At 40.9% G+C, this 20,952-nt stretch overlaps 1 protein-coding gene across 2 annotated transcripts in view; it reads left to right on the top strand.

Annotated features, from left to right (window-relative positions):
* Window positions 1-20,952, top strand: part of PIR (pirin) — a 97,286-nt gene that overhangs the window by 52,694 nt on the left and 23,640 nt on the right. Inside the window, exons 6-7 of one of the 2 annotated variants that reach the window (XM_006212644.2) lie at window positions 3,084-3,168; window positions 15,278-15,322. In XM_006212644.2, coding sequence (XP_006212706.1) covers window positions 3,084-3,168; window positions 15,278-15,322 — 130 coding nt within the window. The remainder of the gene's footprint in view (window positions 1-3,083; window positions 3,169-15,277; window positions 15,323-20,952) is intronic. The other variant, XM_015246463.3, reaches the window with a different exon arrangement.

Below are 20,952 nucleotides of genomic sequence, written 5' to 3'. Positions count from 1 at the left end.
CATACGTGTGTATATATATCCATACATTTACGTACACACACACTCATGAGAACAGCTTTCGGGTTGAGTTTTATCTCAGTGTAGATAAATGAAAATAGAGTAATTCACATTTAGGTTTTGGGTAGTAGATTATTCAAGACATGTTATATTGAAACTTTCAACGATCTGATTTTCAGTACAAAAAGGACACTATAGATATTGTGAAAAACATCTTCAACATGAATTAAAAATTTCCCTTTAACCCTTTTCACGCTGTAAAGTAATAGGATATATTTTTTGGCCTTATAATGTCTCTCACTGGTTTCTGTTTAAAATCTTGTAAACGAATGCATAAATACAGAAGTCTGCATCTGTATGCACATGCGCGTATCTGTGTCGTTGCAGTACTGGAGAGAGAGGTTCCTGTTCGGGGGGCAGTACAGATTAGGCGGAGAAGCTAGAGGCGGGAAGAAAAGAAGAGCCAGGAGGGCAAAATTGATGACTGAGATTGAGGACAAAATAGCACATGTTAACCAGCAGCTCGCCATGTGCTCCCCAGAGCCCTGGGGGCTCCCCCCACCCCAGCCACATTCTCACTTCTCTACAGCTCCAGTCTGAGAAATCAGAAAGAAATTCAAACAATTACCGTGCAGAGGAAAACATTAATGTTCTGACTCAGAACTTCAGAACCAGAAATATACTTCGACCTCAGTGAAGTCCCAAGCCCAGATTTTCAGATAAGTGAACTAAGCCCAGAAGAAGAGAAATGCTTTGCTAGCCAGCAGGGAAAGTAATACTAGCCTGAAAGTCTCCTGGTTTCCAGGTCAGGATGATTTTTATGACTACCTTCTGGGAGACGACTAGTAACTGTCCAGCCGAGAGCCTCTCTGTGATGAGTGTACGGGTGGGGATACTGTGTGTGCCACGAAGGCAGAGGTTGGGAAAGAAGCTTAAACCAAACAAGGATTCTTTTTCTGGAAGACAGCAAAATATTGCCCAGGAAGAGAAGTCATCTGATACTATGTGAGGTTTCTCCTTGATCTTTTTAGAAGATCCTTTCCAGATGCTGCCTTACACACTAATAATGCCAGAGAATCGGATCCCGCATCCCCCAGGTCCTGCCCTCACTTTATGTGTGTTCCACGCTCTTCAGATTGATTGTGAATCTCTGGCCTCAGGTTGCACTTGGTGTCACAGGTCTCTCTGGTTTCATTTATGTATGCACAGGGGGATTTGCTTTTCCAGTCTTTGAAGCTGTGTGCATGCAGCTTGACTTCAAAGCCGTGTAAAACCATCTCCCAGACCGTTTAAAGCCCCAAGCTTCAATACAGGAGATATTTGGAGGAAGGGGAACAAGCAGCCTTCTGATAGCATTATTTACAGTCCCCTACTCTGCAGTTCAATGTGCAGGCGTACACCAAATTGTCTGCTACATGTCGGTAAAGATACTGATGAATACGCTATGTATACTCTTAATAAATTCCTTACTCTACATGAGGTTTTCTATTTTGAAGCATCATTCACTAATATTTATTGAATGCCTGCTATGTGACAAGGAACTGCGTGTTGACTCCGGGTGAAACGGGCAGAAATGTCCACGTCCTCATGGAGTTTACATAATTATTCTCTGCAAAATGATGCCTTTATCGAGGATAGTTAATAATTCTGGGCTCTGGATTCCCTCTTTTGGTCTGTTTACACATGCATGTTTTTAATGAATGTAAGCTTGTTGTTAAAATATAACATAAGCGCAGAAAGGTACACAAGTCCTTGTGTACAGCTCAGCAGATTTTCACCAAGTGAACACATCTGGGAAACCAAGGAACAGAACATTGCCAGGCTCCAGAAGCCCCCTTTTAAACCCTATTCAGTTACTAACCTTCCCAAGCTGTTCTGACTTCTGATACCATAGATTCGTTTTGCCTTGTTTTCAACTTTATAAACCATCATGTGGTATGTGATCTGTGTCTGCTTTCATTAGTTCAATATGGTGCTTCTGAGAGTTATCTGAGTGGTTGCATATCTTTGGGTTCATTCATTCCCCTTGTTGTGTTGTAGTCCATTGTGTATTACAGGTCATTTATCCATTCTCTTGTTAAAGACATCTGGAATATTTCCAGCTTGGGGCTGTTACTGACAGAGTTACTATCAAGATTTGAGTACGTGTCTTTAGGTGAACGTTTCTGTTGGGGGTGCACCTACTGAGCTGGAACGCTGGGTCGTAGATGATGTATTCATCGGTACTACCTACTGCCAAGCAGTGTTCTGAAATGTGTATACCAAGTGATAGTCCCACCAGCAGCATCCGAAAGTTCCAGCTATTCTACATCCTTGCCAAATTTGGTGTTATGTACTTTTCCATTTTTATGTGTTTTTTTAAGTTCAAAAAGTAAGTAGAACAGAACCACTGGGACTTTGATAAACAATGGAACATCATAAAGTTTATAGCAACAGTGATAATCCCTTGGATTTTGGTCTGTGCCAGTGGTTCAGAATGGTATTATATTGAATTACAAACTCAGCTTAACTGTTGATGGAATCAAAGCCATTGTTTACAGTGGAAAATCCTGCAAAAGTTTGTCTTTCTTACATTTGGAGTTGTGGCTTTCCCCGGCCAGCAGTGTTGAACCACCTTTTTTTTTTTTTTTTTGCAGGAGAGTCAGGTTAGAACAAATAAAAATATTTACAGGCTCCTCTTTTTGAATTTCAAAATGGACATGGCTTTATTGAGACCTGGGGAAGAAACATATATTTGATGTGCGTTAAGCAAAAATGTTAAGTAGAAGATGGGAAGTGAGAAATTTGGAGCAGCTGTTGGCCAGTAAACTATTGACATGGGATCATATTTGAGAAATGGCTGTAGGAAGACAGTGATCATCCTGAAATTAGCTTGCCAACCATATTGTAAAGCTAGAAGGGCTAACTTTTAGACCGAGACCCCTAACAGGGATCAATATTGACAGCCCATCCTCCCCACTTTAACAGCACTTCCCAAGGAAGAATTGTAAATATAATGGAGCCAAGCCCATCCCAGAAGGGCCCAGCTGCAGTAAAAGTGAACCTTATTCTTGGAAAGATGCTGATGATTTCCTTTCTCTTTTCAGTCCAAGATTTACACTTACACACCAACCTTATATTTGGACTTCAAATTGGACCAAGGAGCAAAACATTCCCAGCCTATTCCTAAAGGTATGGTGGTTTCTGTGGTCTGGTGATCATTTCAGTGGGGGGAAGAAACCAAGGGGCTGCTTTCTCTGAAATGTACTTGTTTCTGGACCTCTGCACAGAGTTCTATGAACCTTGTTTCGGTTGAATTATGTTTAAATTAGCAAATACTGCTGGAGCTTTTCAAGTTGAGAAAATGGGGACGAATTCACAGAATGTTAGGTCCGGACCGTCAGGGCTACCCCCTCGTTTTATAGGTGTGAACACTGAGGTGCAACAGATTAGCTACTTGCTCAAGGCCACGTATACCGACATCTCCTGACTTTCAAGCCACTTTTGACTCTCAGAGTTCCTGGAGACAATCCAACCTGTGTTACTAATGAACCAGTGCATTCTTGATTAACATACAGCTTTTGTTATGGAGGGATATACTTTTAAGTCAATATTTAAATCCAAAGAACAGTTAGAAAACTCTCAAGTATTTAAGGCCAGTTTTATTTTTTTAAATGATTTCCCCTGAGGTCACTAGGCAGTAACCTCAGACTTAGTCTTTTCTTCTTTGGTTTTCTCATTCTGGCTATTTTTTTAAAATGAATATATGATATATAATTTTATTTATTTATTGAAATATAGTCGATTTACAATGTTGTGTTAGTCTCTGGTATATGGTGCACAGTGATTAGACTTACCATAGGATCCAGCAGTCCCACTCCTGGGCACACATCTGGAGGAAACTCTAATTTGAAAAGATACATGCATCCCAATTTTCATAGCAGCACTATTTACAATAGTCAAGACATGGAAGCAAGCTAAATACCCATCAACAGATGATTGCATAAAGAAGTTGTGATTTTATATATATATGGAGAGAGAGGGAGAGAGATATGTCTCCAGTGGAATATTACTCAGCCATAAGAAAGAATGAAGTAGCAGGGAGGGAAATAGCTCAGTGGTAGAGTGTATACTTAGTGTGCATGAGGTCCTGGGTTCAATCCCCAGTACCTCCATTTAAAAAAAAAAGAACAAAATTATGCCATTTGCAGCAACATGGATGGACCTAGAGATTATCATACTAAGTGAAGTAAGCCAGAAAGCAAAAGACAAATACCATATGATACCACTTATATGTGGAATCTAAAAAAAGAAAGGAACTCATTCTGGCTATTTTTAAGTACAGAAAAATTTTTTACATTAATGTAGTTAAACATATGCCTACATTTATACCTAATTTTTGTAACAATAAGTGTGATAGCACATGTGCTCTAAGTTTTAGTGCCATGAGTTTTTCTTTTACTTTTGAGTTTGCTTCCCTCCAGACCCTTTTCCTCCCTCATAGCAGTATCCTCTCTGTATATCCCAGATCTGGGGATAGATCCTTGAATTAGATCTTGCAGTGTTTTTCTCCACACTTTCTTTTCTACACTAACATATATGTGCATGTAAATATACATGTATACAGGATTCTTTTGTCCTTATTTTACTAAAATGGAGTCATAAATACATTTTTGCATCTCACTTTTATGACCAAACAATACGTCATGGAAATCCCTCCCAGTCTGCTAGTAGGCTCTGTTTAATGGCGACGTTCTACACCATGGGTTGACTCCAATGGATTGAGCGCTTCCCTATCAATGGGCGCTCCCTTTGTTCCCAGTGCTTGGCTGCATTCTTTACACTCGTGTACTTCCATAGGGGAACTTACGTTGATGCAACAAGTTTCCAGGGATGATCACAAAATGTATCATGTTTAATTTTGAAAGACTGTCAAGTTGCAACCCCAAAGGGCAGTCACAGTTTCCATCAGCAGTGTATAAGCTACCAGTTTCTCCATGAGCCCACCAACGCTAAGGGCATGGTTCATGTTAATTTGGGCTCGACACTTCGCCACCACCCCATATTGCCTTGTAGGAGAATGTGTTACCTGTCAGTTAACAAAGCTGTACTCCTATATTATTTTTATCATTATGAATTTTAAACCTGAGATTTGTTTTCAGAAACATTTTTGGAGGCATACGAAGATGAGTAGCTTAGAAATGCATGTTTATTGTTGAGTCCCTGAAAACCCACTTTAAACAAGTCTTTATGAACCCAGTTCCAGTTATGAAGCAGAAGAACTTGTCTTTTCCAATGTATCACTTCCAGTTATAGTGTGTTTTACACACACACACACACACACACATACACAAGTCTCATCCATGCTTGATTGCGTTAGGTGACAAATCTAAAGTTTGAGGTTTCCCTGTCCAATACCAGACAAACAATTAATTCAGATATTGTAAAACACATATTATAGACTCAATAGTACTGGCAGCCTGTAATCTGACAGGCTGGTAAAATGATAATGTATAAATTTTACTAGCCAGTCATTCAAGTCAAAGTCACCCTTTGTCTTTTTTTTAAACCACCTTCCCACGCCAAATTCGATTATAAAATCCAAGGACTGTCTAAATTCATTTTATTTGAGTGCTTTGTTGCATCAAATATCCCTTGAAATGTGTAGCCCATTGGCTGGGTCCTTAACATGTTTTGTTTATAATATTTTGATTGTTTTGTTACTCACTGTAAAGGGATTTGACATGGATGTCTGGGTTATGTTTGGCTTTTGGCATAATCTTTGCAGTCTAATTAATTTAATGTTGACTTCGTTGTATGACTACCAAAATAAATGGATAGAAATAGAGGTGTCCATTGCTGCCATCTCATCCCTGATACCAGGATGTCCCAAGGGACATCCAGTTAAGGGAGACTAGAAACATTTCTCATGAATCAGACTAGGTTTTATCTGAATTCCTTCCCATAAATAGTATTGGAATTGATTTTTGCCATCTCTTTATTTCCTTTGGGCATGGCACATTTCTGTGGAGTTGTGCTAATCTTGCAGAAAACAGATGTTTCATGCAGTGATGATTTGGAAGGCAGTTGATATCAGGAATTGAGCTGGACAGTGCATCACTTACAAAGAATCCCATTTATCGAGTCTGTGACAGTACCACATTCCTTTCACATTGGCCACACGTTTTTCTTGTTAGTTCTTGGCTAAAATAAGACTAAGTAGTTGTGCTTTTTGTTTGTTTGGTTTCTTTTTTTTTGCAGTGACTTTTATCATCTCTTGAAAAACAATCTGACCTTCTTTGCTGTAAGCTAATATACAGATAACACTGTTTGTTGTCACTCATTGAGAAGGACATAAATCTGTATTTCTAGGAAAATACCGATCTCTTCTAAGAAACTTGTGCCTTCTGGTCCTCATGTCCCCTTTGTCTCCAGACTAACTGCATCAAAGTGGGGCCCTCAGCAGGCACTCTGTTTATTTTCTCCATCTTCCTTCACGGCATCCCTGCTGCTTGGTATTTAAAAGCATAATCTGGAATGTTAAAAATGGGGAATTGTTATGGTGTGGAAAACCTTAATTATATAAGCCTTTTTTGCTTCCCTCAACTCTTAACTTTTCTTGAGAGTATATGTACATCAATCAACAAAATATCTTTAGAGAACTTGTAGCTTAGCCCATTATTCATGGTAAGCAGAGTAAGGGCCCCACAAAGATGTCCATGTCCTAGTCCTGGAACCTGTGAATGTGTTACTTTATATGGTAAAGTGGATGTTGCAAATGTGATTAAGTGAAGGATCATGAGATGGGGAGATTAGCCTGGGTAATCCAAGTGGGCCCAGTGTCATTGTAAGGATCTGTATAAGTGAAAAAGGGAGATGGGAATTATCATGAGAGAAAGAGATGTGACAGTAGCAGCAGAGGTCAGAGGTGAAGTGATTGCTGGTATTGAAAATGGAAGGGAGCATTTTCTCTAAGATCAGGATCAAGACAAGGATGTCCACTCTCACCACTTCTATTCAACATAGTTTTGGAAGTCCTGGCCACAGCAATCAGAGAAGAAAAGGAAATAAAAGGAATCCAAATTGGAAAAGAAGTAGCAAAACTGTTACTGTTTGCAGGTGACATGATATCGTACATAGAAAATCCTAAAGAGGCTACAAGAAAACTACTAGAGCTCATTAATGGATTTGGTAAAGTTACAGGATACAAAATTAATATACTGAAATCAGTTGCATTGCTATACACTAACAATGAAATAGCAGAAAAAGAAATGAATGAAAATGAAAGGGGGCCACAAGCCAAAAAATAGGGGCAACTTCCATAAGCCAGAAAAGGCAAGGAAATGAATTCTGCCTTAGAGCCTCCAGAAGGTATGCCACCCTGCCCACAGCTTGGTTTTAGACCTGAGACCCATTTTCAGACTTCTGATCTCTAGAACTATACAATAATAAACTTTGGTTGTTTTAAGCCTCCGAGGGTGTGGTAATTTGTTACAGCAGCCATAGGAAACTAATATATCCTGTTAAATATTGTCAGTGTATCTGCTTCTGTGTTTACCTTATATGGGAAAAAACAGAAAGGAGCCACATCAATTATATCTCAATAAAGCCAGGGGTGGGGAAAGAAATAAATGCTTCAAGACACTTTTTAAAAAGTAGATTTTAATGTCATGCATTTAGTAGCTACTCATTCGATCACATTAGGGTATATTTAAATAAATCTTATTGTATTAATTATCTGTACTGCTGCGTAACAAGTTACCCCACAGCTTAGTGGCTTAGGACAACCTCTCTTGTATCACAGTGTCTCGCAGTTTAGCTGTGTCCTCTGGCTCAGAGACTCCTGTAAGACTGTGATCAACATGTCAGCCTGGGCTGCAGCCATCCCAGGGCTCAACTGGGAGGGATGCACTTCCAAACTCACACCCACATAGCCATTGGCAGCATTCGGTTTGTTGAGGGTAGGTGGATGCAGTCCACGGTCAGTCCCTTGCCACGTGGGCCTCTCCATAGAGCATCTCACAACACATCTGCTGGCTTCATCAGAGCTGGCATGTAAAAGAGCAAAAGAAGCAGAACATGATGGAAGCCAGAGTCTTTACAAACCCTAATCTCAGAAGCCCTATCCATCACTTTTGCCTTGTTCTACTGCTTAGAAGCGGATCTCCAGATGCAGCCCATACTCAGAGAGAGAGGATTACATGGCAGGAATACCAGGAGGCCGAGGGTGTCTTTCAGTCAACTCACCAAGCTTCTTATCTTGCTTCAAATTGCCACACATTTTTCCAAGTGGGCAACGACTTGAAAATGAAGTTGTGATTTTTCCTCATGCTTGTAATTTTTTAAAAAATTTGAATGAGCCTAGAGAAATAGATGGTGAGTTCTCAGAATTCCTCCCTACATGTCTTTGCTTAGTCATTGTCTCTTTTTTAAAGGAGAATGCCCTAATCATGAATGATTCATGTGGAACTTTAGATTTTCAGGTGTTTTCATAGATAGAGGGAAGGCTTATTTTGTTTACTACACAATATACATGATTTAATTCATGGGTCCTTTTTGCAGAACTCTCTACTTATCAGTAGTCCATGAGAGTATTCAATCACAGTTCCCCTCATACTTTGAATATACTCATAACTATTATGGATATTAATTAATATGTCTTCAGAGCAGTGATGTACATGAGCCAGAGCCCAAAATATAAAATTATTCAATGAGAAGTTTCATATCATTTTCCTTTGGGTGAGCTGTCTCCTTTTCATATTGATTTGTAGGAGCTCTTTATATATTCTGAGTACTAGTCATTGTCAGGTATTCTTATTGCAGATATCTTCTCCCTTGAACCTTGTTTTTCACTCTTCTATACTATTATATTTTTCTATATTTTAATGAATAAAAAACTCCTTAAATATATTAATCTGTTCCTTAATGGCTAGTGCTTTCTATGGCTTCTTTAATAATCTTTCCCTAACCCAAGATTATGAAAATGTTTTCTCTATTATAGATGCTTTGATTTTTTTTTGCCTTTTAAATTGATATATCTATACCTGGAATTGATTTTCATGTGAGGTTCAGTTTTGTCTTTTAAAAATGTGGTTTTGAAAAAGAAGAAAAAATGTGGCACAAATCCATTATGGGGAATATCATGAACATTTTTGGAAGCTTATAGTTCCCTGAATCATCTTTTAATAGTAATAATCATAACTAGCAGTTATTAAGTACCTCCTGTTTGCCTGAAGCTGCTGTAAGAACTCTCCTTTATTAACATCGGCAGTCCTCACAAGTCCATGAGGTAAAGACTGTGAGTGTCCCATTTTTCAGATGAGGATGCTGAGATACAAAGAGGTTAAGCAACTTATTCAAAGTGAACTAGCCAGTGAGTGTGGGGGCTGAAAGTCTAGCCTGTACAGTCTGACTTCATTATGGCTCTTAACCACTAAGGTCCAGACAAATTAGTGGATCTTTAGTGATCTTTTTAAGGCTCTATTCTCTGCATTTTGGGAAGCAGTGACCCTGCTGAGTTTTGCTCAATGTTTAGTGCAGTCCCGGAAGAGACCTTTTCACTTGGAGTGGAAGGGGGTGCTCTGGGGAGCATGGGGTCATCTCTGTGGTGATAACCCCTCTGGCCTGGGTCACATCTCATCACAAGTGTTAACAGCAGTCATTGAAACCTCCTGCCCTGTGAAAAATCGAAGGGAAGTGGAAAAAGAAGGAAGGGGCAGGAAAGGGAACTGACGTTTGTTAAAAGCCTGCTACCTGTGGGCCTCATGTAGATAAGGTGAAAAACATAACGCACATACATATATATGTACATATATGTACATATCTATAAGTATATACAAATAGATGCAGTGCACCTGATCATCACAACCACCCTGTGATGTACGTATTATTTTCTTATCTTACAAACCAGGAAACAGGCTCAAAGAGGTTAAAAAGTCTGGTCCTGAATCTCCCTAAGATTCATTTGCTGATTTTTGAACCTGCATTTTCTGCATCTGATCCGGTGTGTTCGTTTTTATGGCTGTTTCATAGTTACTTAGTTGGTTTGTTGTCCGTGGCACCACAAGGCCCCTCTAAGGTTTTGGTGCCCTGTCCCTCCTCCTTTCCCTGGAGAGGTTTGTTGGGTTAGAGTGCACTAAGGAGGTGAGACAAGCAGAGTGGAGGGTAATGCTGGAGGAGAAGTTTAGGACTAGACTGAGAGGAGTCTGTCTGTGAGGGTCAGGGCTTTGGGCTTGTCCTGGGAGAGCAGGGAGCCATTGAAAGGTCTTAAGTGGGACTTCTGGAATGAGATAGGAAAGAAGTGGGCAGGGCACAACTGTTAAAAGAATGACCCAGCTGTAGAGGAAAACAGGATATGACAAAAACTAATTAGAACCAACTAGGCCCAAGATGATGGAAGATTTCAATTCCATTGGACCTGGAGCCCCATTGTGTGCTCACTGTCATACATTAGCTGCTAAATGACACACCCAACAGTGCCTTGACAGTTCTCAGGCTGACCGTAAATGGTCAAAAAGTGGGCGGTGGCCCAACTCCTGGAAATCCCTGCCTGTTCCCTAAAGTAGTTGGAGTAATCCTGGCACTCATTAGCTATGAAACTACCCGACCCATAAAAACTAACAACCCTATACCCCGGGGCGGCTCTCACCCTCTGAGACAGCCCACATTCTGTCTATGACATGTGTGTCTCCCTGAATAAATCTGCTTTCATTCTGCTGTGGCTTCCTCTTAAATTCTTTTCCTGCACGAAGCCAAGGACTCTCGCTTAGCAGTCTGTCCCAGGGACTCACCCAAGACCTAAGATGTGACCATCCATTCTCTCGTACCCGCTTCTTCTGCAACAAGGTCCCATTCCCTGGGTGTAGAAAATTGATGGGAGGCAACTAGTGAGAGGCTGTTTCTCTCACCTATATGATTTTATCTGTAAAAGAAAGATATAGAATAAATATGCCAACATATATTGTTCATTATTTCATCCTTTGTACTTATCTGAATTAAAAAATAATAAGAGTACTGAAAATAAATAAAAACACATCTCTAAAGTTGAAAGGGAAATGGATTAACAAAGAGTTGGGTCTAATGATAACGAGGCATCAGACAAACCCAAGCTGAGGGACATTCTACAAAATAACCAGTCTGTACTTTTAATGAGAGGAAAAGACTGAGGAAGTGTTTCAGATGAAAGGAGATTAGACGTGACACCTAATTGCAGCATGTGAACCCCATTTGATCCTGGCCTGGAAATGTTTCTTTCCTTTTGCCCTAAAACACATTACTGAGACAATTGGCTCAATTGGAGTATCTTCTGAACATAGCTAATAATATTGTATTAATGGTCATATTTTTCACTGATATTGTACCAATTTCATAATTTTTATAAGTGCACTAGAATGATGTTGGAAAATAGCCTTGTTTTTTTAGGAAACACATGCTGAAGATTATTTCAGAGTAAAGGGGTACCATGTCTCCAAGTTTAGTCTCAAATATTTCAGAAATAAAAGAGTGATGTAGATTTCTAGAGAGAATGATAAAGCATATGTGATAACAGGTTAGCTTTTGGAGAATCTGGGTGATTGGTATATGGAAATTTTCTGTACTATTTTTGTCACTTTTCTGTATGTCTGAAATTATTTCATAGTAAAGGTTGTCGACAAAAATTAATCAGCAATCAGTCTATGAAAGAAGTTGAAATTTTATTTGAGCCAAATTTGAGGATTATAACCTGGGAATAGCATCTCAGAAAGCTCTGGGAACTGTTCTGCCCATGAGAAGTCAAGGCACAGTTCTATAAGTTTTTTTGAGACAGAAGGCTGTTATGTCAAATGGCATATTATTGACAGTTTACACAGTCCAGATCCAAGCGCCATGTGACCCCTTATGAGATAAAGAAGGAATGTTATCTTTAAGGAGTTGTCTTACTGATGTTAGGAGAATACGGCTCCTGAAGGTTGAACAGGTATTTCTGCTGATGGAGAAGGTTTGTCGACGCGTGATACAGATAACCATGCACAGTGGGGGCCAGAGGGCAGAGAAAAATGTTTGTTTAAATTTTCCTTGTCTTGCCATTAAATGTGAATTCCATTTCACAAAATTAACAAACAATATGGTGGAATGAGGAGTGGCGGGAGGACCCAGTGGGTCTGCTTTCTGTCACAGGTCCATGGGGCCCAAGCTGAACATCTGGGGGGGAGGTTCCCAGAAACCAGCGCTGCTTTGGGGTATAGCATCTAGGGTGACCCAGAGTTTGGGGAGAGGTTTCTTCTCTCCTTAGCCCTGTTCCCTGCTCCCTTTCCCTCCCCAGAGCTGACCTTAGTCGTGGATTTGGCATGTCACCAAGCCATGTTTTTCTGTTTTCTCTGCACATCTATATATAAGGAGCCTTTGGAAAGTTCACTGAAATAATGAACTTAGAACTGAGGAAGGAAGAAGATGAGCTGAGTTAAGGCAAGGAAAATAGGCCAAGAAAAGCTCTCACTGGGGACATTTGCAAGAATCTGGAACCTCCCTGAAAACGAGAGCACACACCACAGGAAATGATTTACGGGTTGAAAAGGAAAGTTGTGCACGTCTTCTGTGGGACTGAGGGAGGTCTGACTTAAATGTGTTGCCGATTAAGCCGTCCTGCAGGGCCAGAGGTAAAATGTGACCTTCATCGCAACTCCTGTGCTTTGTCAGTGCCCGGAGAGCTTCCCAGCTGTGGAGAGCCAGTGGTTTGGAGAGCACGTTCTCAGGACCTGTGACCTCTGGCAGAGCAATACAAATGCAAGGATGGTATCCATTCCTGGTGCAGGACCGAAAAGTGGGAGGAGAGGGGAGGGAAAAAAGAAAGATGCGAAGGGCCTGCAAGTCTCACAAGAGAACTCTTTGCTGATACAATCCTGCTCTTAGCAGAGAAGGAATTCTAATAAAAATGTGGTGGCACTTAAACGCAGAGTAAGCATTTACACGATTTGGCTCTTGTTTTGCTCTGGCTTTTAAGAAACCATGCTTAGTGGAAATTAAAGAAGGCTTAATAGAAGCAAGTGCAGATGACATGTTAAAAAGAAGGGGAAAGTCTATAGTGAAAAAAACATGAAAAAACGAATATATGTATGTATCTGTATGACTGAGACATTATGCTGTACAGCAGAAATTGGCACATTGTAACTGAGTATACTTCAATTTAAAAAAGAAGGAAGAAAAAGGAAATTGCCCTCTGTTCCTATTTCATTCCGTCTCACACTCCATGCTTTCTAACCAGTAACATGAGCTGTGTTATTAGTGGCGAAGGTGAACTCTGTATCCTAACAGAAGACTTCTGCATGGAATAAAAATAGGTGAAGGCACTTCATATGTTGACTTGGCCATTCCTTTAAGCAAATGTTTGGTCCTTCTGGATAAAAGATAAAAAGAGAAAGAAAACAGACCGAGACAATTATGTGTGGACTAGTTTTCTGTTTGGAGGGTGAGGAGAAATGAAGCAAAGATGGTGGAGGAGAAGTGAGATTAGAACAATCAAAACAATTCCAAACAAAAACGCAGTTGAGCAATTGAGAGCTTTGAGGTTCTGTCAAACTTGGAAACCATTAATTTCTTAATACCTATCAACCATAAAGGGAAGATGGGTTGTGTCAGTTACCACACAGGCTTGCAATGGAATGCTTGGCAGTCTTTTCTAAGGATGAGTTATTTCTCTGTGTTTTGACTTGGAGAGGTCTCCAAAATAAAACATTGAGTTTGTACTGGTTTTTATGCAAATAATATACAGTGCATAACAGAAAAAAAAGAAGCCGAAAGCACAAATACCAAATTGCTAAGAGTCTTTACGGGCTGTGAATTGTTAACATGTGGTTTCAGCATCTCCCACAAACCTTCCTCCCCAAACTGCACCACGTCAACACCTCTGGCTGTGCCTTCATCTTTGTGTCTCCACCCACAGCACATGCACGGAGTGGTTGCCATTCCCTAAATGATAGTTGGCTGAGCTCGGAAGACTACGCCAGTGGGTCATTAAGGGAGCAAAAGTGCTAGTGTGCTCTGAGCCCAGAGACTCACCCCCAGAGGATTTAAACTCATCCTAGTAAGATCTCAGGGAGGAAAAACTGAAATAGGTGGGTGAAAAAATGTTCTCTGGCACCCGCCTGAGTGTCTTTGTTTTGCCATCCTCTGGGTTTTCTGAACCAGACTCAGTTTATGTTACGTTTGATCAGTTACCTCGTGTGCCTATCTTGTGCATTTCAACCCACCAGCCAGCACAAGCACATCCATAGAGTGTACTTGGTCCTCTGTGGTTCTTCCACGCCTGCCTTGGTTTTGTTTACTCTGTCACTGCATTGACGCTACACAGACTCCACTCTGGGACCTGCCCTTGCACCATAAACTCGGCTCCGCATTCCCTTCCCAGATCTTCTTTTCCACCAAAGGCCCACAGAGTGATGTCTTGGTTCTGTTTTGAGCTGGCCACTCCTGCATGCATGTCTCTCAGTGGCACCGCAGCATCTCTTCGGGGCCACAGGGACAATACATGCATATCCGTGGAAATCCAGTGCTGGTGCTGAGCGGGCAGATAGCAGGTCATCTGTGCTTCTGAGCTCTTGGGCCATGGGTCACAGTGGGAATCTAGTGAATGCTTTGTACGTCTTTGCGGAACAGTTTACTCACTCGAAAAATTGTGTGGACAAGTCCAGGGAGGGCACAGGTCATCTGACGCCCATTTGTACCACGAAGATTATGTCTCCCCACATCCCTGGAACTGATGCTCTATTTTAGGACAGATAGAAAGGAATGAATTCTCTAGAAACTAAATGGCAGTTAAGTAAAGAAAAACATACTTCTCACATTCTTTTCACACTTAAAAGTGCTTGGAGGCACAAGGAACTGAAGATAAGCCAGACTGGTAGGTTGTAGTTATCAGCACGATGTTCGACCTAGAAGGAACATCTTGTTTGTTAGTACAGCTATTGGTGTATAGCTACATGGCCAGTAAATCATACACTGTCTACCTGGGTGGCTCTTACACATTTGGGCCCAAGTCATTTAGGTTCAGAGGTGTGTGTGTGTGTGTGGGCACGTGTGTGTGTGTGTGGGCACGTGCGTGTGCACACATGGGAGTGTGAGTGTGTATTTTAAGCAGCTTACAGAACTTAAATTTTTAAATCTGTATCTCTGTAAATGATTTCATCTCCAAATGTATCTTTTATATCTGTTACATAAGCTTATATGTTTTATTTCATATAGAAAGATGCTTGTTAAATATATTGTTACCTCTTTGTTTCTCTTGGCATTATGGATGTTGCTTTTAACATTGCTGGTCCTTTTTCAGGATGGACAAGCTTCATTTATACCATTTCTGGAGATGTGTATATTGGTAAGTGATGAGTCTATTGCTTTGGGTTCAATTGCAATATAATTTAAATTACTGTCAGGAAAGAATGGTAAGATGAAACCTTTCGTGTAATTGAATACTATGCCTCCTCCTTTCCAGCACCAGCCCCCTCTGCGTGCTGGTATACCTCTCAGCTTTCAGCACGTTCAGTGAGGGAGAAATAACCACCAATCATGAGAGCGGCCATTTTGCTGTGGCCTGTGTGCAGACGTAAGGTCCAGGCACGATTATGTGGGGGACATTTTGCTAAGATAAGATGTTGGCCGCCTCCCTACTGATAAAGGGATGGAGCTCTGACGGGCTCCAAGGGGAGCGGGACTCTATCTCCCGGAAGGTGGAAGGAGGTGAATTTGGAGTCCCAGGTGTCTCTGAGAAATCTCAAAGTTGGTTTTCTTTTATTCTAAAGGTTATATTTGTGTCACTTCTTGAGTCTAGTCTAGAAGGGATGTTTGAGACCCAGTCAACTCTCATTTTATCAATGAAGAAAGTAAAGTCTAGAGAAAGTTATCTCAGTTACCCAAATTACGCATTGGTAGACCTGAGACCAGAACCAAGGGCTCATCAATTCCACTCCCCACGCCCCACCCCATGTCCTTTGTACGATGCCGACACAGGGACCACACCATCTAACTTGTCTTTTCCAGGCTAAGTCCTTTAGCCAACCCAGTAGTAGAAGAGCCAGGCTGGTAGGAGAGCGGAGCTTGTAGAGCAGGCTGGCTCCTGCCCATGTCTGCTGCCACCCTCCCCCCAGTCTCCTAGAAGCAGCCTGGGTGCTGGGAAAAGCCTCTCTGTCGCCGATGCTGTTGGTGCCCCCTGCCCACACCCATGGGGCCTTCACTCTTCTAGGCCCACTGCCCAATTTCCAACTGCCAGTAGTATCTGTGTCTCTTGGCCTGAGGCTTTCTCTGAATTCTGGGAAGGCTACTCTGCCCCAAGCAGGGCAGGATGACAGTGCTGGGGAATAGCATAACCTGGAAGCTGCCTTGCCCCTCAGGTGGGGTAACTCTCAGGCCTGTAGGTGAGAATTGTTCCTAGAGCTTCCCAGAGGGATTATGTTCAAGCTGCCCACGTGACCATGGACTTGGTAACACACCGTTCATTGTCTGCTGTCCTTTCCTGTCTGACTTTCCCAGTTCCTTGACTGCTGTTCCCTGGGATTGCCTCCCAGAGAAACTACTAGGATTCAAATATGCAACTGAGACTGTGCTTTTGGGAAAACCTAAAGTCAGAGAACCAGCCTCTCTTCTCCCCTTCCCTCATGAGCAGTGATGGGGGGTGTGAATGGGGTGGGGGTGGTGGAGCACCTCCAAGGTGCAGGCCAACAGTCCCATTTCTGAGACCCTCATGGTTGAAGGTTCTCCAACTCGACCTGCAGAGCAGCCGCCTCAGCAGTGAACTTGATGCCCTAACGTGGCTGTGGTGTTGGGCAGCACACTCCCAGCCCCAGACAGCTGGCTCACTGATAATAGCTGCTTGGGGCCTGAAGGCCAGCCCTAGAGCCGCTTAAACCATTCTTTATATTCTCCAAAAGGGGAGTTTCAATCCCCCGAAATTAATTTTCTGAAAAATCATAGTAACACAAACTCTTGTATTTTGACTTTGTGCAGTAGAATTGGGCTTAGGTTCTCTTCCACTGAATAGCATTTCAGTTATGGTTCAGAAGCACAATTCATTTATTTTAGCATTTGAGAAAGTATGAAAAAATTTAGTAGTAGTATCACAAGTCCATGGTGTCAACAAAAAATTAATCAGATGATCTAAGAAAGATATGAGAAATTTTATTAGAGCCAAATTTGAGGATTATAACGTGGGAAGAGCATCTCAGAAAGATCTGAGAACTGTTCCATCAGTTATAAATCAAGGCACAGTTCTGTAAATTTTTTGAGACAGAGGGCTGTACATCAAATGACTTGTTGACAGTTTACAGAATCCACATGTAAGTGTCACTCTGATGGGTCATTTGACCCCTTACAAGATCAAGAAGGAATGTGATCTTTGTAGGAGTTGTCTTGTTGATGCTGGGAGAATGTTGCTGTTCATCTTTGAGCAGGTGTTCCTGCTGATGGGGGAATTTGGTCGATGAATAATAATGATACACAGTGCCCAGCAGGGGCAAGGGGGCCAAAGGGCAGAGAAGAATTTGTTTAAATTTTTCTTGTCCTACCATAAAATATGAATTTTATTTCATGGTGGGCACATACATTAAACTATATTAACCACCTGCAAGTGATGAAGCATTTGTTTTTATGATCTTTTGAAAATCTTGGTTGTCACATAGTACTTTCTACAGATGGAGAGTAAAAGCCAATTTTATGGAGGTAGCACCCCTGACTTTAAGATTTCAAGAGAAATAAAATAATCTACACAAATGGCAAGTCGTAAAGAAAAGCACATGGATTCTGAGGTGGTAAGGAGACCAGAAATGTTGTGTAGAGTGAGAAAGGGTAGGGGTAGGAGATTCTCTGTTCTGGGCAGGGGGCAAATATTTCCATCATTGTGGGTCATACAGTTTCAGTCAGAATGACTCGTTCCTGCTTTTGTAGCCCAGAAGCAGTCATAGGTAATACGTTAATGATTGGGGTAGTTGTTACGATAAAACTTTACCTGTGGCCACTGAAATGTGAATTTCATACGTTTTTCATATGTCATGAAATACTACTCTTGATTTTTTTAACCATTTAAAAATGGAACAATCTTTCTTAGCTTGTGGGCTCTACAAAAGCTCACATTTAATTTTGCTTTCATAGTGAAGGAAAAAAATCTTTCCTCTACTGTTCTAGGGTCTTTTTGGCTGGTCTATGAATTAAATCGACTTAAGACAGATTAACAGGAGAAAAACAAACTTAATTACATACATAGAGGAGCCCCATAAAAATATGAGACCCAAGGGCAAGTTGGGCAGTTGAGGCTTATCTATCATTCTGAGCTAAGGAATGGGATAGGAGCTTGTGGCTTCAAGGGGAGGAGGGTGAGTCATAAGCCGATAAGAAGAGCAGATGTTTGGTAATTAGATGTTTGCCCTGCCACACAGATAGGTCTTTCAGATAAAGGTTATCTCAGGTAGTAGCTGTCTCTCTGAGTCAGACCCCCTGTCTAAACTCTTTTAGTCAGTTAAAGAAGTGATTAGAAGCTCTTCTTGAGTCTTTAGAGCCTTGATTGTCTTCAGCTCAAAACAATCCACATGCCAAAGTGGCACATTTTGGGGAGGCTCATTCTGAACCCCTTCAATTTAAATGACATTGTACAAGATGAGGGAAGAAAGATTAACAAATAATCTTCAAAACCTGGTTGAATCCGTAGTTACTGCCTTGTTTCCTGATGGATCTTCAGTCCAAGAATTGAAGAAGCAAAAAGCTCACATCCACTTGTTTTTCTTGAGGTGAGGCAGGATTTTCCTGAGTCATCTCTCCTCACTGGTTTGGTCACCTCTCGTGACCACGAGCCACAAGTGCAAAACATCTGGCAGGAAATGGGATCACACTCTGTAGCGTTGGAGCAAACTTGCATCTGTCCAGGGTAAAGTGGCCCATGGAGAGAATCTAGCTTGCAAAACTGGCCTCTTGGGAATCTGCTTTAGCCAATGGGTGACTGGCCAGATGACCTCATTTGAATTTTATCTTGTTCCCTTCCTCCTCTCCACCCCTAATGGAGATGTTAATGAGGAAAACAGAAGGGCAAGAACAAGTCACCAGAGAAAAAGAAACAGCAAAGCAGGACTAGCTGTTGAATGTGTACTGACCTATAAAATCTATTGAGAGAATCCAGAAAATGCTTTCTGACTTTATTGGTTCAATTTTATCTTGTTTACAAACCAGGATGGCACCAGGCCACCACAGATGGCAGGAACTGATAAGCAAGTCATTATCTTTTTCAAAATGTCATGTACCTCCATTCTGTTAAAGTAGATGTTATTAATATATGTACTTAATGTATTGGGCTGGAACAAATAGACTGCAATTTGGCTTGAGAAAGTAGTCAGGGGAGAGTCTATAAATGGAGATTTAGTAGGACTGTTAAAAAAATTAATTGATGCAGGAAATGCTTAAAAGATGAACGTCAGTAGACTTAGTTTGAGTGAGGACAGGTGGAGTTTTGAATTTAGAAAATGCTGGACATTAACTAGTTGTCTAAATGAGACATTTTAAAGTTCATGGTGAATACAATGAAGCCATATAATTGCTGACTGACACCCTGAAGAAGAGAAGAAATTAACGGAACTAAAATAAGACCGGTAGAATTAGCACTTTCTTATTTAAAAGAGTGTTTATTTGAGATGCTTTATGCTTTTCCAAGATCATCTTAATTTTTGATATATGTTTTTTTTTCAAGCTTTCTAAGCTGACTGGAATAGTAGCTTTAAAAATTGTTCAAGAGAGAGAGCTTTGACAAGTCTTTTATTGAGGCAGCGAGTCCTTTGACCAGCCCTCAGCTGAAATCTTGTGCAGTATATGATTGGAAAAGAGAATTAAAACAAAATGGTCAGAAAACCAATTGATCCCAAGGATACTAGCACTGAACCCCTTCCCTGCAGCTGAGATGAAAATGACATACAGTAACAGGGAGATTAACAGGGTAGAGGAGCTTATATTCTGTATCCCTGAAGCTTAAGACAGTTTATCAGCTTGGATGCCAATCCCCTAAAAGAACCAGTATCGAGTATACTGTTTGGGCTTAGAAAATATATTTAGAAATCTAAAAATATGTGTGGTTTTTTGAAATGACAGTTAATTGGTTTATAGTAAAATGATTCCAACTTATTTAAATAAGTAAGTATTCATGTTCAGTCTGTGGTCTGCCCTTTGGTTCAGGTTCTGGAGCTTATTAAAAAGTTTGACACAGCCCCTGGATCTCAGTAAAGGTGGGAAACACATTAGAAGCCCTTGGAATTGACCTCCACTTACTCAAAATGAATTGGACTAACCAGTACACTTCAACCCACACAGGATACCTTGAGTAAGGAGCCTGAACACCCAGGATGATCAGCTCCCCTGGCCTGCCTGCCCAGTGCTACTCCCCCTAGCCAAGCTGAAGTGGACTTTTTTTTTTTTTGCTCTTTTTTGGGTGTAGGGGAAGAGGTAATTAGGTTTGTTTGTTTGTTTATTTATTTATTTAATGGAGGTATTTGGGATTGAACCCAGGACCTCATGCATCCTAAGCATTTGCTGTACCACTGAGCTGTACCTTCCCTGCCTTGAAGTGGACTTAAAGGCAAATGTGATTGTTCTCAAATCTGTTTATGCCAGTTGTACCAGTGATTGCAGTGATGCGATGTAATTACGTAATATATAAATGAATAGAATAAGCATGAAAAGAGAGTTTGTGTTTCTAGAACAGCTAAAGTCCAATGCTTTGTATAAGTGAATTGCTAAAGAAGACTCTGAATTAGTATGGCAGAGATGATAGTAAAAGATCTAGAAGGATTTTAGTATGCTTTATAAAGAAAGACAGTGCTCCAGTCCAAGCAGCGGACTCACTTTGACTGTAATTTCTAAAAATTGGCAAATGGATGCACATTTATGCTTTAAAGTAAAACGTTTGATGCAGTTTGTCTTTTTCAATTAATGATCCAGATTGCATCCATTAAGAAGGTTTCACCTGTACATACAAAATTG

The sequence above is a fragment of the Vicugna pacos genome, chromosome X, assembly GCF_048564905.1.
Source record: "Vicugna pacos chromosome X, VicPac4, whole genome shotgun sequence".
NCBI classification, from domain to species: Eukaryota; Metazoa; Chordata; class Mammalia; order Artiodactyla; family Camelidae; genus Vicugna; species Vicugna pacos.
The sequence above is the reverse complement of the archived record's forward strand: the minus strand, read 5'-3'. Positions and strand labels throughout refer to the sequence as shown.